Source organism: Tasmannia lanceolata, unplaced genomic scaffold, assembly GCF_043159265.1.
Source record: "Tasmannia lanceolata isolate RefF3 unplaced genomic scaffold, GAP_Taslan_0.1 ptg000021l, whole genome shotgun sequence".
NCBI lineage: Eukaryota > Viridiplantae > Streptophyta > Magnoliopsida > Canellales > Winteraceae > Tasmannia > Tasmannia lanceolata.
The window spans coordinates 13,153,649-13,172,465 of record NW_027518698.1 but is presented as its reverse complement, the minus strand read 5'-3'; the positions used below and the strand labels follow the sequence as shown (position 1 = coordinate 13,172,465).

The following is an 18,817-nucleotide window of genomic DNA, read 5'->3' as shown; positions in this document are numbered from 1 at the left end:
CTAGCAACCCTGAATGCCTCCAATTAATATTCCTAGCCTGAGGTTTTAGTTGGAAGAAAAAACACTGCTTTTAGGAGACAAGCCAAATGGGTTTTTGGATAAACTTTTGTAGGAAGCAGGCATGAATTGAATACGGTATGACTTGCAAAAGATGAAACGATTATGTAGGTAATTCCAGCATAAACATCCATGTTGAGATTCAAATATGTGGCATTGTTGTATAAACATCTATGTTGAGATTCGAATATGTGACATTGTTTTACTCGGTGTTTAAAAACGTGGATGTGATGCAGAACACGGCCAAGAAAAATCCTTGTCAACTCGGCGCAGACGCGGCCAAGAATGCAGTTGACGTGGTCATAACTTGGGAGAGTCAAAGGAGTTTATTGACTCTATAGGGTAAATCGTGGAATGTGGATGTGATGCAACGCAGAACGCGGCCAAGGTAAAAAGGAGTCGACTCGGGCGTGTTTTTAAACACTGGTTTTACTAGGGGAGGTCTACCTGTTGCCAATCATATCTACACATAACTGCATCTATAGCCTGCGATTTGTCTTGTTGCCACTCATCTACACATAAAAATATTTTTTTTGAAAGGCGACAAATATATATATTATAAATCTAACCAAAAGTTTACAGGAAATAGGGACCAGTAGTCACCTGCATATTTACGGCATCAGGGATGCCAAGAAACCAAAAAATCCCAAAACATCCTTATAATTTGTCATTCGTCAAGGGCCACCCTTCCAAACTCAAAACAAAAAACACTAAGAACCAGAACCCTAAAAAAAGAACCTCTTATAGAGACTCCCCTTAAGATGAGCACCTTTGTAAGTCCGTCAGGAGCCCAACTATTTCAGAAGACAATACCTCCTCATCAAGACTGATGACCGAGAGTTCCTCATCCGATTTATCTCTTGCTGCCTTCTTCTTAGAAATCATAGCCTCCAATATTTGGATCCCCACCTCTTTATCCTCCTCCCATCGAAGAAGTCTAGAGGTCTTTTCCTTTGACAGGACCTTGATAAAGAAGGGATGTTAGTGCATGGGAGAGTGAGTTTCTTGCACGCTGCATGACCCAGTCAAACTGAAAAATACTTCCGGCCTTTTGTTGGATGTCTCTTTAAATAGCTTCCATTGACGTTTTAGAAAATCTCTAATGACTTCTCTATGAGTGGGCGATTGTCTGGAAGCTAGTTCCTCATTATACACCATCACTTTCAACCGTCTCAAAGAGTCCTCCAACTCCGATAATTCCACCGCTCGATTCCTCTTCCGGCACGAAACCATGGGATTTGAAGAAGACGGGCGATATGGGGACAAAGCGTTCTGGTTTTCCATCTTGGGTATGGGTGTAATTTTTCCTTCATTCGGATATATTAGAGGAAAAACGAAGAGGCAAGGAAGGTGGAAATGATGAACCGCCTCGGGAAGATTACTGACTATATGCCAGGTGTCCAAACTCGCAATGAATATTGCGTGCAAGATCTTCTTCTATCATTCATGGATATTAATAGCGTCGTAGTAGCCATTTCCGGCCCATAAAGGTTACAGCTTCCCATCATATATTAAAGTTCCAAGAAATGAATATTTTACTCATATCTCGAAGATTTCCTTGGGGTTCATCCCAAAACAGGTGTTTCAGTCATTCCTTTGTTAAATGAGAGTAATCATTCATTCAATTGACAGCGACACTACGTCGCCAATATCAGAATAAAAAAGATTACCTTCCCAGACACAATACCCTAACTCCAACCAAGACTTGGGCCACCCCCTCATCCACAAGCGACACATACATTGGGTATCAAGGGGGCTCCAACAAACCTCGTTTTATTTATCTTTAAAGCTTCGACCCCTTCTGATGTGAATTTCAAGGGGATGCCCCTTTTGTCCTTGGATAATCTTCCACAAGATGACCTCCCGACGGAATCATTTACAATACTAATTATCAATCGCAGAAGATCAAGAAAATTGATCTTAGTTGTTGGGATTTAAGCATTGTAATAATTATTAATCAGAATCACTTTTGAAAAGTTGCTGGCATGAGTAGGATGTCATTGACCTTTATTGTTGCTACCAATGGGGAATTGATTATCATCTCAAATTGAGGTGATTGTACTTGCACCAACCCGACATTTGGAGAAAAAAAATGTGTGTGGGTGGTGGGTGGGGGGGAGGGGGTTGTGTGTTGTTCTCAATAATCTTTGCATCTCTTTGGTTTAGGTTGTTTACATTGCTGGCCCCCTGATGTTGCTCCCTACACCCAAGCAGATCTGGAATCAGATCATCCTCCTCTATTCTGGTGTGTCCAACATCAGCCGTATCTGCTCTACATACTGAGTGGAAACGATTTTGATGAGGGGATCTCTCCATTTCCTCTCACTACAGTCAGTCTGTAGCTCTCTGCCAGCAGTTTGATGTCTTTATGCCTCTCACATCTAACCTCACCGTTGCTGCTCGCAAGAGGGACCATATGCAAGTTGTTCATTACCATGAGAGCTTGGGTCCTAAGTACACCCATCTCCGTCAGCAGATTATTGGCTTTGGATCCATTCCGTCTCTCACAGAGGTTTATTCACGGGTTCAGCAGTGTTCTCTCAGTGACTCTTCGACATCTATCGTTGTTGATGGCTCGACTCTAGCAGCCTATGATAGTGTTTCTCGTCAGAATCGTGGTGGTGCATCTTTTCGTGGAGGTGGCGGTGGAGGTGGCCGTGCCAGTGGTGGATGTGGCCGGTCATTTTGTACTCATTTCCAGAGAGAGGGCCACCACATTGACATTTGTTACACTCTTTGCCCTGAGCTTCATCAGGCCCGCTCGACACACCTGAGTGCTACTGGTCCTTCTGAGATACCACAGCCCTCTGCTACTTCTCATGTTTTCGCTGATGATTCATACACCTTATCTCGTGCCGACTATGAGGAGTTTCACGGCCTTTGTCTCAGTGCCCATCCGCCTACTGCAGGATTTGCCCAGCCCGGTAGCTCACCCACCACTCTCCTTTTGACCTCCGGGTCATGGATCATTGATTCGGGAGCCTCAAAGCGCACAATCGGTAACGCCTCTCACCTGTCCTCATTTCAGTCTTTTCCCTCTGGGTCTCAGTCCATCACACTGGCTGATGGGTCCACTACTCATCACCGATGTGGGTACTATTTGCCCTCGCCCCAGTCTCGCTTTATCTTCTATATTATGTGTACCTAGATCTCCTTTTAGTTTACTATCTGTTAGTCAGATTACTCAAAGCCTTCATTGCTCTGTCTCATTTTATCCTTCTTATTGCCTTTTTCAGGATCTCTCGACCGGGAGGACGATTGGATTGGGTCGTGAGGTGGATGGGCTATATCGTCTTGACTATCGACAGCCTACTGCCTTGCATAGTTCAGTGGATGCCTATCAGTGGCACTATCGTTTTGGCCATCCTCGCTTCAGCAGACACATCTTGTTCCAGGCCCTTTTTCATCTTTTCAGTGCAATTCGTGTGAACTCGGGAAGCACCATCGTGTGTCCTTTCTTTCTTAGGTTGTTAGTAGAGTATCTAGTCCGTTTCAGTTAGTTCACTCTGACGTATGGGGACTCTCTAGGGTCACGTCTGCAACTGGTTTTAAGTATTTCAATGTCTTTATTGATGATTATTCTCGTATGACATGGATGTATTTACTTAAAGACCGGTCTAAGGTCTTCTTTGCCTGTTGCACTTTCCATGCTGAAATTCAAAATCAATATAATTGCAATATTCAATGTATGCACACTGATAATGCTAGGGAGTTTTTCTCTGGTTCACATGGCTTTCAGGACTACCTCTCCACTCATGGCATCCTTCATCAGTCCTCTTGTGCTTACACCTCTCAACAGAACGGTGTTGCTGAGAGGAAGCTTCGTTACTTGAGGTTACCCGCACCCTACTCTTTTAAATGCGGGTGCCTAAGAAGTATTGGAGTGATGCCATCCTTACTGCCTACTTCTTGGCTAATCGCCTTCCCTCGTCCATTCTTCATGGTGAGTCAAGATTCATGGTCTTACATCCTGACAAGGATCTATTTCCTCTCACCCCTCGTGTATTTGGATGTGTCTGTTTTTGTACATCATCTAGGTCAGGGTCGTGATAAACTGAAACCTCGTTCCAAGCGTCGTGTTTTCATGGGGTGCTCGCGTACACAGAAGGAATATCGTTGCTACAGTCCTCATCTCCGTCGCTGGTTTGTGTCTGCCGATGTTACATTTTTTTAGTCTGATCCCTTCTTCACTCAGGGATCTGAGTCTCGTACTTCACTTCCAGACCCAGAGGTCTCCCTTCCTCTCCTAATCCAGCCGGATTCAGTCGTGATCCCATCTATCTCACAGTCTGTCCCTATGGCTCCACCAGCTGTGGATCCTTCGACTACTCCTTTGGTGCCGCCAGCTCCTCCCGCCACTACGAAGCACTATCAGCGATGCCGACACAAGAGCGATCCCATGCCACCTCCTCTCAATCTATCCTCCTCTCAGGCGGTGATCCCAGCTAGGGGTGGACATGGGTCGGGTCGGTTCGGTTCTGCCCCAAACCCAGAACCGAACCGATCCCTTTCGGTTCCGAAATTTGGGAACCAGAACCGAACCATGGTTCCACGGAACCGAACCGAACAAATATCGGTTCGGTTCTGGGTTTACCCTTTTTTTTTGTTTAGTGACTACAATTTCAATAGAAGTAGCACCAAGCTGAGAATGGGGTTGAGTTTGTCCATTTACAGTTCATGCATTCCCACCTCAATTATATTTAGAGATTGTTACTTTAGGAACAAAGTTGAGAACAATAATAAAGATATTCCTAAACCCCTGTTATTTAGAACAATAAAGATGAACAGGGCCTCACAAATCGGTTGTAATAATCTAAAATGAACAGGGCTCACAAACGGTTGCTATAATCTTAAATGAACAGCAGAACAGGGCTTACAATCGGTTGGACTCACAGTCGATTCTCAAAATTCAAAACAAACAAGGCCCAAGTAATCACAGATTTACAGTAATGAACAGGGCTCTACAATTTTATTTTTTTAATTTTTATATATATATATATATATATATATATATATATATATATATAATAAAATATTAAAATATATTAATATATTCGGCGTACCCGAACGTACCCGCACCCGATTTTTTTGGCAAATCACGTACCCGTGTCGTGTCGTACCCGCACCCCGTACCCGTACCCGTGCTTCATAGACTATCTGGTGTTCTCCATTAAATACTTGTCAGATGGCACTGTTGAGCGCTTGAAGGCGCGCCTGGTTGCAAAAGGGTATATTCAAACCTTTGGTGTTGACTACATTGAGACGTTCTCTCCAGTTGCTAAGATTCCATATGTTCGAGTACTTCTTTCCCTATCAATATATGGTGGTTGGGCTCTACATCAGTTGGATGTGAAGAATGCATTTCTTCATGGCGATCTCACTGAGGAGGTGTATATGGAGCATGTTGCTCAGGGCGAGATGTCCTCCTCTGTGTGTCGCTTGCAGAAATCACTCTATGGCCTCAAGCAGTCTCCACGCGCATGGTTTGGGAGGTTCAGTGAAGCGGTCATGCACTTTGGCACGAAATACTGTGCAATGGACCACTCAATGTTTGGTCATCACTCCTCAGCTGGTTGCATGTTGTTGATCGAGTATGTCGATGACATCATAATCACAGATAGTAATTTAGGAGGGATACTTGATGACTTTCTTAAAGAAAGAATTTTCCACTAAGGATTTGGGTTGTCTCGGGTACTTCCTTAGAATAGAGGTAGCACACTCTTCTAAAAGGCTTTCTCTATCACAAAGGAAGTATGTTTTGGATTTTACTGAAAGAATCAGGCAACCTTGGGGTCAAGCCAACATCTGAACCTATGGATCCGAATGTGAAGCTTGTTCAAGAAGAAGATGACTTGTTGGAGGACCCTGGTAGATATAGAAGATTAGTGGGTAAGCATGGTTTTAAATTTCGGCCGAAATATTTCGGTTTCGGCCGCGACCGAAACGAAATTTACATGAAGTAGTTTCTTTACAAGATTTCGGCGAAATTTCAAAAATTTCGGTTGAAATTTCGTTTTTAGCCTTTTTACAAAATTTCCACCGAAATTTTAAATAGATCCACCAAAATTTTAAAAAAGTCCATCGAAATGTTAAAATTCACACCGAAATTTAGGAAATATTCACCGAAATAGCCAAAATTTTCACTGAAATCGCCGAAATTTACACCGAAATTTTAGACATTTTGGTCGAAATTAAAATAAAAAACGAAATCATAATCAAATTTTTACATGATTTCGGCTAGAAACAGAAACGTTTCGGTTTCGGTGGTGACCGAAACCGACACCGACACCGAAACCAAAATTTGAAACCTTGTGGGTAAGCTCATATATCTTACGGTTACTCGACCAGACATATCAAATGTTGTAGGGGTAGTCAGTCAGTACTACATGAGCTCTCCACATACCTCTCACTGAGCTGCAGTCGTCTAAATTCTCAAGTACCTGAAAGGCGCTCCAGGGAAGGGTCTGTTGTTTAAAAGGCATGATCATATAAAAATTGAAGGTTTCCCTAATGCAGATTGGGGTGGATCTCCTACAGATAGGAGGTCAACAATTGGGTATTGTACCTTTATAGGAGGTAACCTAGTGTCGTGGAGAAGCAAGAAGCAAGATGCCATAGCCAAATCTAGTGCAGAAGCAGAGTACAGAGCAATGCACATACAAGTACTGAACTCATTTGGTTGCACTCACTTCTATCTGAGATTGGTTTTGGTCCATCCTCTCCTTCACAGTTGTATTATGATAATAAGGCTGCGATTCACATTGCTACCAATCTAATTTTCCATGAGTGCACCAAACACATTGAGGTAGACAATCATTTTATCCGACAAAGAATTCAAAAAAGGGAAATAAGGACTGAGCTTACTCGTTCAGTGAATCAGTCGGCTGATATGTTTACAAAGTCGCTAAGCAAAGCTAAATTGAGTGATATTTGTAACAAGTTAGGAATGTATGATATATACATTCCAGCTTGAGGGGGAGTGTTAGAGTGTGTAATATGCCTAAAGGCATAATAGACTTTCTACCTACACCTCTTTAATATAAATATCCAAGTGAGGGGGAGATCCTCTCAACTCATTTCATTCTTCTCTAAAACTCTTGCTCTCAACAATGTAGATAATAAGAGCACCACTCATATTGCCACTAATCATATTTTTCACGACCGGACGAAGCACAATGAGCTAGATGTCACTATATACGTTAGTGTATGCTCATTGTTGGATTTCCCTTCCATATGTTCAGTTTTCATATCAATTGGCAGATTTCTTTATGAAAGCTATTAAGCATGCACGTCATAACTTGTTAGTTCCCAAATTGATGCTATCTTATGTACTTTGTTTTTTTTTTCCCATATCACTTCAGGATAGTCATCATTAAAGAAAAAAATCACTTTAGGATAGTTTTCCTCATGTGCCTTTGAGCCATTGTATAACACTGTAAATAACGTATAGGTATTTCTATAACTTGAGTTATGATTATTATAAAGGCAGGAAGTGAGAAGTCATGAGACAAGACGAACTCACATTCCCAATTTTCATATGATTAATTTATGCCCAATTCTATCCTCCACTTATCTTGCTTCCATGATTCAAGGGATGTTGACAAAAAATATAAATAAAATAAGATATTCTTACCATTCAAAAAAAAAATGAAGATATACTTGACCAGGAAAAGATGTATGATTTTCTAACTTTCAAGGCACCAACTAGAGAACCTTTACATCGGAAACTGAATCACTACAATGAAATTTCCACATGACTGGATGGAGTATTCGTTCGTGCACCCAATTTCTATAGTTTTTTATAGCGTGGATATTTTGGTAAATCACAAAATTATCCTTGAAAATAAAAGAGTGAGAAGGGCATTGCAGATAAAATAAAACTTTTTGCAACATACATATATGGTGACAGCTACAAACTTATGTCATTTGTGTTGATGCAAAATATATGCATCATATGGATATAAAGATAATATTAGCATTCCAAGAATATAGAATTGTACCAGTTCAAAAGTACATTAGGAGAAGTACGACAGACATCAATTGTAACGCATGCATTCTATTACCTTAACTGAATTGTACAATGAATGCACAGGGGTCGAAAATTCCTTTCCTTGGATGCCGTAATAAAGCTTCTTTGGAATTGGGTAATCCTTGATACAGATAGAGTTGGTTTCTACTTTACATTGACAATCATTGACCGGCTTCCGCTCCAAATCTTTGCATGAAAAATTCATCAAGTTTCCCCACATTTGGCATACCGTCTCTACTCAAATTTCCAGAAGGCAACTTGTGAATCAACACAAGAATGTGTTGAATATCCCGCAATAGTCTGGCACATAGGAAGTAACATGCATTTCAATAAACGATAAACTATTTCAAAAAAAAAAAAACGATAAAGCAATCTGCTAGGAAGGAAATGGTGCATTAAGAAAAAACCAAAGATGCTAAGAGTGCTTTTGCCAGGTTTCAAATTATTTTAAATATTAGTTACTAATAAATGATGCCATATGGCAACATGGCATAAAAAAAGTTGTTACCATCTTTGCAAACACATTAATATTACAAAATCACTATCGCTATGCAAAAATGAGGAATACCATAAGGGCAGTTGTTAAAACACTTGTGTTACCATAGTATTAATCATACTAGAAAATTATCTTATAAACAAAGAACGACGAGATAAATGAGACATTAATAAACAAAATGATGTGATGCTCAAGACGAGTAGTAGTACCTATTCTTTGCTTGGGGAGTGGTAATCTCCAAGTTTGAAAATGCATCTGTAATTTGTGAATGGAGGATTTGAACCACTTGCCTACAAATAGAATACAAAAATTAGTTATTTCATAGAAAGAATAACTGGGAATTTGATGTCAGTTGAGAGTCTTTTCTTTTTTTTTTGAAATGGTTAGTTGACAGTCTATTTAGGTGACATATGGAAGATAACTATCAGATTCACCTCCTAACATGGCTTAAGTGCAAATTATTGTTATCAATCAAAATATACAAATAGTGGCCAACCTTTGACAGTTCATGGCACAAAAACCATCCAACAGGATAATCTTGGCAAAAACCAATCATGAACTAACAAATGCATTGTGATTCTATAATGGAAGGATTTGTTTTTTAAAGTATCAGTAAATCAAAATCTCCCTCTCCCTTATCTTTCATTTAATGCATTTACCCTCCTGGACTTTTGTGATTCCACTATGAAAGGATTCGATTTTATAAGTGCCTGTAAAAAAAAATCCACATCTCCATTATCTTTCATTTTCTGTTGAATGTATTTTTCCAAAAGAAAAAAAAAAAACTTTGTTTCTCATCTCTCCCCCCGCCCCGGGGGGGGGGGGGGGGGGGGGGGGGGGGGGGTGTGTGCACACACACACCGCCATGTGACAATGCACAAAGTTTTTTATTCTTAGCTTTTCTTTTATCGAGTCGTGGAGAATGCAATAGAATAAAGGCCTTCTAATTATAAGGTGTCTATTTCTGTATAGAATAATCTATTATATCGTAGTTTGTTATTGGTTTTTAGGAGAAGTTTTCTTTCATGATTCTTTGAGATTTTAATGTTTCTTGCAATAATATATCCTCCTTGTAATCCAGATAAAATCTGGAGAGCATGCTAATAATAACAGGACAATGCACAGTAAATGAGAACCAATAATGAAGCCTTACTTCAAAAAGAATGACTGCAGATATTTAACCTGTGAATATATATATATTCCGTACCTGAAAATTGCTTGAACATCTATCTCAAGTAGTGTTCCAGTTAAGATGCGTTGAAGATAGGTAACTTCCTGAAGGCAAATTAAGAAGAGAATGAATGATCAGAAAGGTCCAATTGATCAAACCAAATAGTTTTAGAAAAACCGACGGTATAATTTTCTCCATTTAAACAAAAGAGGTAGTAAGAACATTACAACATAGGTGGAGGTTTAAGGCATTCGTAGGCAGATCCTCTTGCTAAAAGTATGTGGTCAAATCTAAGCCCCTATTCATAGGAAGATAAACCTATTTCATGGCATATCAAAAAAAAAAGAGTAGAAGCATCTCCAACTAAATTTGTAAAGATGACACGAAAGTGCAATGGTACAGGAGAACCAGTATATTTCTTTTGACAATTATTCCATCATTCATCAAGCACAACACTGAGAGGTCTAATGCACGAGGCTCCCGCCATTGCGGGGTCTGCGGAGGGCTAGATGTACGCAGCCTTACCCCTGCTTTGCAGTGAGGCTGTTTCCGTGACTCGTACCTGTGACCACCAGGTCACAATGGAGCAACCTTACCATTGCACCAAGGCTCGCCCTCTCATCAAGCAAAACACTCAGATCAGAAAAAGATTCATAGTTTTCAACATGTACGGAGTCTCCCTGTTGAATCTGATCACAAATACGAAAAAGGACTGATATTGATGTAAACCCAAAAATGTTTTTGGTGAAATAGACCAATGGTATCAAATTAAATGAGTTGAAGCTAAAAATACCATCAAGTCCCAATGATCATATTTCTCAAGAAAATGGTCCATTGTATTGGCCTGGGGCCGTAGGTTTTCAATGAGTCTTGATAGATACGTGTTTCTGTATGGTCACTAGGCAAAAAGCAATCTCTAAAATACTTGGCTACATAGATGAATTGCCTCAGCTACATTCATTGGCAGAAGGGGTTCTTGAAGCATCACTTTGTTATTTTATTTCTTTTTGAACAATAGAGAATTTATTAAGGCAAGAAAAGAATAGAAACTGCGGACAATGTTTTAAATTTCAGTTTCAGGTTCAGTTTGTCGCCACGGAAAAAGAAACGTTTCGGTTTTGGTTGGAAATTTAATCCTGTAAAATCATGAAAACATATGGAAATATATGGAAATGATAGAATTTTAAGATGAAACTTCAAGAAATGCCAGATTAAGAACAAATATATAGTATGAGACATCACATAAGCATGACAGTCATCCATACTGGTTTAATAACATCAAACACTTACTAATATGCATTATTGCGCATGTTGGATAATTCAGTACAAACAACATTTCACATGTAATTCCTATAAGTATTTACACATAATACATACACTACATTTCACATACAATTCGTATAAATATAATTATATAACACATCTCGATATAGTATACCACTAATGCACTGGCAATTGTGGTTCCAGTATGCGTTTTGGTTTCAGTATCGTTTCGGAATGAATGAAAACGGAAACATTTTGGTTGTATCCGGTCGATTCGGATGGAAATTTAAAGCCGTAACTACGGACACTAAAGTCATTCCATTACTACTAATCAAAGGCTTCCCCTTATCTATAAAGAAGTATTGTAGGATTACCTAAGGCGTACTTAGTTCTCTCTTTTCAATAAATTTTTAAGGTATTAGTGATATTTACCATTCCTTTGCGATTATAAACACATTTATTAAACTAGTCTTGCATGTATTGTAGAGTTAGAGATGGCCCTTAAATGAATTTCTTCTCTTTGACAACCAAACAGAAGAAAGAAGGCCCCTTGGTCAAGGGACAAAGGAATTGCATGGTTCTTGAATGAGTTTATTCTGATTGCGACCAAACAGAAAAAAGAAAGCCCTTAGTCAAGGGACAGAGGAATTGCATGGTTCTGGCTATTTATAAAAGTTGCATGACCAAAGAAAGATTTAATAATAGATACCCCATCCCACTACATGCATACATATGAGAAAAACGTCAGAATACGATTACAATTAGACTCCTTCCTAATGATCACTTTTTTCACCCAAATTGTGTCACATGGATATGATCGGTCCATTAATCCGATTGGTAACGCAAGTTCGGTCTTTATTGTTGTTACCCCAACCTTGATTGGATGGTCCTAGCAGCTGGAGTTATTAGGCATCCTTTAGGGTTCTAGTAGGAGAAGCTAAAGCCGTCAATTTTTGCAGGCCTTAATCTTGCACATGAGAGTCACATTCGGCATGAGACCAAGACGATGGGGGTCGCCTATCCCTGTGTTGACCAATTGCACACAAGTGGTGGGTCCCAATGTTGATCATTAGAAATGATTCTGACGGGGATTGTATGTGTAGCTCTACCTACCTATCTATCTATCTGTATAAAACATTTTCCAACATTTTCCAAAAAAGCAAAGAAATGTATATCATGCCCAGGCTTGAGAACATTGCCTTGCCCTTAGCTTGAGAACAATGCCTCGCCCTTACCAAAAACATAAATTTACGAAATTTATAACCCTTTAAAACAATGATTCATCCACACAAAATTCATATTAAGTAAAAAAGCTAAAAAAAAGAAAGGATTTAAATGAACAGCAGCACACCTTCGTAAGTTGTCGAGCAAAGTGACTAGGTTGTGGATCATTATCCTCTGGCTTGTTCCAACTCTCAACAATCTGGGGCAACCCACGTAAATTTACAAACACCCTTTCCCGCATTATCTGGACTAGCTTCGTATGTATCTCATCTCGATGAACCTTATAATCCTGAAAAATGGTAGCACAAGTTTAAAAGAAACACTATAAAAAACCATGCCAGAATGCAAGCCACAAAAGCATTATGAACATAGATTTTATGCTAGGAAGAGATTATTTCAAAATAGACACACTGATTTGCAGAAAAATGATAGAAATTATAAAAATGAGAACCTCCCTTGAATATAATCTTTCATAGAAGCGATGAAAGATGAAGTAGCATTGGACCAAAATATGAACCTGTAATTTAACATGGTAACTAGTTCAAAGGGATCCCAATTCGATGGACCAGTTAAAAACTTCTGGCCAATCTAAGTACTTGGAAACATGATACAAATACAAGAAAATAGAGCAGCTACTCCTTTATTTGAACTCCAGACATAAAGATCTTTAACATGGCAAAGAGTTCAAAGGGATCCAAATTCGATGGACCAGTTAAGAAATTCTGGCCAATCTATGAATTGGGAAACTTGATACTGATACAAGAAAATGGAGCAGTGACTCCTTTATTCGAACGTCAGACATAAAGATCTCTCTTCTTCATCGTATATGTTGTCAAAGTTGATCTCTCTCAGTTCTCTAGAGGTCAAAGTGGTAAAGTCTATTGGGTTGTTTCTGGTCCGTTGAGTCGGTGATTTGCGATGGTCTCTTAGGAGTTGGAAGCTAGATTAAGGGAAGCTGGGAAGCCTCAGCAACTGCCACTACCACCACAACCTCTACTACTTCTCAACCAGAGAGGATAGCTTCGTAAGCAGAGTCAGATGGAGGGGTTAGATCCAAGGTTTTAAATGTCAGCTTTGGTCATAAATTTTGGTGAAAATCTTGTAAAATCACAGATGTTCACAGAAATGCATGCAAATCATGGAAATTTAAGATGAAACTGCAGGAAACGCTAAAATATGCACAAATGCACACTTACAAACCATCATATAAGCAAGACAACTATCAATAATGGCTTAACAAGATAAAATCCCTAATGTCATCTGTTGCCATGCATGTCTGGGACAGTAAGCCCAATTTAAACTAGAATAATATACAACCACATATGCATATGCTTCAAATGAATATAAAAGGCAGGAAGAAATCCACTCCATTCATAAATCATAAATAATTTACAATGTAATGAAGCAGTACAATACCTTAATGAAATTTAAAGAATTTTTAACAATAAATAAATCAAATAATTAATCGTTTAAATTAAAAAATCTGACTCCATCAATCGATAGAACGGGCAAGAATAACTCACATATAAAAAATTAGAAGATAACATGCATCTATAATAGGTTTGTATGGAAATATATTTTTAAATTATTTTTATAGGATTTTCTAACAATAATCAATAAAATAATTAATCTTTGAAATGAAGAGAAAAATCTAACCACCTCAATCGGTAGATCGGGCAAGAACTCATATATAATAAAAGTAGAAGGCAACATGTATATATGATTAGTTTTTATTCAAAAATATATGTTTTCCAATTTTCAAAACAATATCCATAAAAATGAAAATTTGTGCACTAATCCATTTGTAAATGCATCAAATCAAAAATTAGTCGATGCATTTGAACCTCAATTGTAGAATAAAGCAAGAAAATATATAAAATAAGCACTCACCAAGCAAAACTGTGAAAACACAAGTTTTTTATGCACTATGTTCGAAATTTTGATATGTAGACCGCAGATTTACATACTAAAGTGGTAGCATTTTGGTCAACAGGATCAAAATGTTAGTGAAATCTATACATGTCAACCAAAGTATCTCATTTCAGTGGGGTGGAAATGGAAACATATCGGATGTTTCATGTCAGATTCAGCTGAAATTGCAAAATATGGTTGGATATACACATCAGGTCCAACGGTTCCTTCTCTATAGCCTACGGGTGGAAATGATGGTTCAGACTGTTGATTGTAGAGGAGGAATTGTGAAAGTGACAGATCGCCTAGAATAATGCCAGGTCAGCATGATCTCTTCATCCATACTGAAGTTCGGCCTTTTTGATTGATTGGAGTAATCACTTCATTTACCAATTTTGAAGGAGAGAGGATCATGATTATGCTGATGTGGAACAATCTCTTCATTTACCAATGTTCCACAATTGAGGACAAGCTATTCCAGGCATTAAAGATCCCTTAGAGAATATGAAAATGTCCCCTATTGTTGAGGAGACAAGAGAAGATCATTACCTAGAAGGCAGAGCCCGCTCTAAAACAATGAAAGGGGGAGGAAACTGTACTTGGTTGTGGGTGAAAAAGAAACCAAGTCTCACATTTACGGAAGCAATTGTTGTCTTCATAGGCATAGAGTAGAAGGTCAACCTTAGGTTGCGGGGGTGACAACTTTTCCCTAAAAAATAGGCAAGTAGTAGGCAAAGTAGAACATCTATAAGGAATGGATCAACGCTTGACAACCATCGACGAACTTGCCCCAATAGTTTTTTACTCAAAAAAATAATGACCTCATTGGCCAAATTTAAATAATAAAAACAAGAAAAGAGAGCAAGAATTTAACAGATGATGAGCAAAAGAAAATGAATGGAAGTTATCCAAGAACAGGCATTAGAAGTCAATGCGGCATGTTAGAAAACCATTGAACATTATTCAGATGCATTAAGTATTTATAGGGTTACCACAATGATTTTGAAGCTCGTGAAGTACCAAAATATGATTGGAATGATTATTTATAAGAAAAACAGTGTAAAAAAGTGTAAGACTTTCAGATAATTGTAGACACCCCCATTTTGCTACGCTTTAAAAAGTGAAAGGTTTGGTTGGTCTGTTAAATCCCAAGTTAGTCTTCTGCATTAGGTTAAGCATTCTCGCATTTTAAGGGGAATTTCATCTCATTTTAAGTGTTTTAATGTTGGTTCGCAATCACGAAGGTCTCTAGGGGGTTCCATTAGTCTCCAGTTGATGGTATCTTATGTTTCCAATCAAGTGTGAAAACCTGATATTTTTTGAATTTTTTAGGGTTTTCCCCGGTTTTATCATTTTCTGCATCTTAGAGGTATTTTGGTCATTTCCTGTGTCCAGATTATCCCGAAAGTTTGTTGAATTGATTTCAAGTATTTTGGGAAACCTGCTATTTTTAGAATTTCTCAGGGTTTCTATCTTTCTTGGAAATTTTGTATTCTAAAGGCATTTTAGGCATTTCCAGGGAATTATATATGGTCCTGTTTGATGTCATCCACCATCTTAAGTGAACTTTATTACTTTCTATTTTTGAAGTTTCACTCCCATACTTGCTATTTTTAACTTCGCCCTTAAAGGGGTATTCCGGTTCGAAGGCATTTTTGTCACTTTTTGATGTGTTGATCAAACGAGGTCATTTTAGGCAAAAACGATTTTTCCAACGGGTGAATGAGGTTAGGCCATGTGGGTATGACCCACCATGTGCATCACATGGTGTAGGCCCACCATTATAAATTTCGAATTATTCTTTGAAATGGGTTGGATTACATAAAAGATGAGAAAGAGAAATGGCTAATATGATCAGATCACTAAAACGACTATAATTTTTTAACCACTCCAAAAAATTCGTAAGTGTACTTGTTGGAAACATCTCGAGAAGGGCTATAATTTTCTAGTTTACAACTTTTCGTGATTCTTCCACAAAATAAGTAAAAAATTAGCTTTAAAAGCAGGCAGTGTCATAACTCTTTAACCGATAGGCCAAATTTGAAGTGTAAATATGAGTTGGAAAGATCTTTTAAAGGGCTACAACTTTGTAGTTTACAACTTTTCGTGATTCTTCTGCTAAATAGGTCAAAAACGAGCTTTAAAGTTGGGCAATGCTTTTTGGACGGAAATCACCATGATATCTTGCATTGTTTTTTTTATTTTGGAAAGTACAATATTTAGAAATGCAAAATAGAATACCTTGGTCATTAAGATAGCCTTTTGTATAGAATTTGGAAACAATCACAATAAAGAAACAAAAGGAAAAGCAAGCCAATAGAGCGAATTAGAAAGAGCTAAAATGGCAACTCTCACATGGGAAATTGCTATTCTTGCTTTTTGCCCTAGTTTTCTCTACAAATATGGATCAAACCAACCTTTGTGGCTCTCTTTGAAATTCGTCCAGCCCATTTCCTCTCCCAAAAAATTCGTCCACCCTTCTTTGTGAAGGAATTGGCTATATCTCTTTGAATTTTAGTGAAAGAAACCTATCTTCTTCATCTTATCTTGGCTATTATTCGAAGCGACTCATCTTTTCGGCAATTTGGGTTTTCTCTTTGCATATCAAAAGGATTGTCAAAGCGAAAATCTCGGATAACAAGCTTTAGAGACATCGGATTAGCGATCAAAGGTTAGTACTCAAACCCTTTTTAGAGTAGAACTAGTAACATGTTTAGGGGTGTCCTTTTCTTGTTTTTCCATGGTTTTTTGTAGAAAATTCATGAGATAGTCTTGCATCAACATAATATGATTTATGATGGGCCAATTCATATTATTACTGATTTTGGTGAAAGAAAAACCGTTTTACATGTAGAAAATAGGATGTTCAACGAATTAGGGTTTCAATTGATCTTTGAGTTAATTTTCAAAGCAACTAGTTCAAAACCAAGGATTTTTTCTAAGGTTATATTTTCTGAGTTTTAATTGAGTCAAAAGAACATTATAAATCCAAAAATTTCCGTAGAATTCTTTCATCTTGATGATTTAAAAATTCGTTTAGAAAATACCTAGAAAAAGGATATTTGGCGAATAAAAATTCGTTTACATGTCAAAATAATTCAAACTTTGACGAAATTTTCTTCTCAGAAGCCTTTTGATATTTTAAGATCACACAAAAATTTTGAAAGGATTTCGTGTTTATTTATTATTTTTACTGGATTTTTTAATGAAAATCAATTATTTTCCACATGTATAAAGGAGATGTTATCAAATGAACTCCTTGGAGGCTGAAATTCAATAATAAGATGGATTGGCCCAGACAAATCATATTATGAATTTTTCAAAATTTGTGTGCATGTTTTGATATTTTTAGTGATTTTTATTTGAATTGGCCAGAACATAAATCTATTAAAAATAATAAATTCCAGAAATAATGTGTGAAATTTCTACTGTGATTTTCTATTATTATGAACATGTTCCTGTTAATTTGGATTGATTTGGATGATTTTTGCTATAGGTTGCTTTAGAACTCCAATAAATTGCATAATTTGTAAAAATCATTAAAAATCACATAAAATTCTTAAAATCATGAAAAATTCCAGAACATCACAAAATTCAAGAAACATCATAATCCTCATGTTGAGTAGATAAAAATTGTTAAAACTTACTAAAAGTCTTCACAACTTGCTAAATTGGTCAAAATCCTAGTCTAGGTGAAGTTACCCTTAGAGCTTTAGAATTCGTTGATTTCTAGATGATAAAAATCCTTTAAAAGATGAAAATTACCAACTCAATAACTTGGGTTTGGCAAACCCAAACTCAGATCAAATCTGGAACTGTTGGATCGCGGTCCCACATAGTAGGAGCCTTTAGATCCCCCTTTAGGAACACTTACGTCACGTCAAGTTGTAGCTCTTAAGGAGTCCTAGAGTTAGGAGTCCAGTCAGGCTTATCACGGCCGATTGCTATTATTAGCAACTAAGCGATAGATTAGGTTTCACTAGTTAACCCATTTTTCCTACAGAACAAGCCTAGTTAACCTAGGATGTAGGTCCCACCTCCATTAGTTTAGGGAGCGTCTTGCAGTTAGATAGGATCATATAGCATCTTAGATGAAGTCCTAGGATAATAAAATATAATCAACTTGAATTAAATAATTTCTCTAAAACTGTTGAAACACAGTGAGGCTTGGGTACGTAGGCAACTTGGATGCTTGGATGGCATACCAAGCACGAGTTGACCCTACACACACTCCAGTAGGGTTTCAGGATTTTATTTTGTTTATATCTTTAGCATTTTTCAAACCCTAAATCAAATTAATTAAATTACTTAGGATTTCCCCCAAATTAGAATTTTATGAGAACTTTCACATAGATTGAATCTGAAAAAATCAAGAAAATCAAAAGACATATCTAGGAATCACAATGAAATTAGATCATCTAGGTTACATGTCTTATAGTTTGAACATTAAGAGAGTTTAAATGAGCCTTTTAAAGAAATTTAGATGAGTTATTCATTGGAATTGAAGACCGAATTATCGGATAAGAATGGTGCATATGGTGGTAATCCGCCATACCTTCCATTCTCGTAATAAGGTAACGAATCTAGACTTCTAGGATCGCAAATCATTGCAGTGTCACTTATGGGTCTTAGGTCCGTTACCTAAGTGGCGACTCTGGTCATTCTC

The 18,817-nt window shown here is 37.8% G+C and overlaps 1 protein-coding gene across 1 annotated transcript in view; it reads right to left on the bottom strand.

Annotated features, from left to right (window-relative positions):
• The window catches only part of VPS54, a 114,626-nt gene that overhangs the window by 5,156 nt on the left and 90,653 nt on the right, over nt 1-18,817 (bottom strand). The window contains exons 15-18 of the mRNA XM_077365554.1: nt 12,368-12,529; nt 9,790-9,857; nt 8,792-8,872; nt 8,121-8,386 (exon numbers count right to left, since the gene is read on the bottom strand). Coding sequence (XP_077221669.1) covers nt 8,248-8,386; nt 8,792-8,872; nt 9,790-9,857; nt 12,368-12,529 — 450 coding nt within the window. The 3' untranslated portion in view covers nt 8,121-8,247. The remainder of the gene's footprint in view (nt 1-8,120; nt 8,387-8,791; nt 8,873-9,789; nt 9,858-12,367; nt 12,530-18,817) is intronic.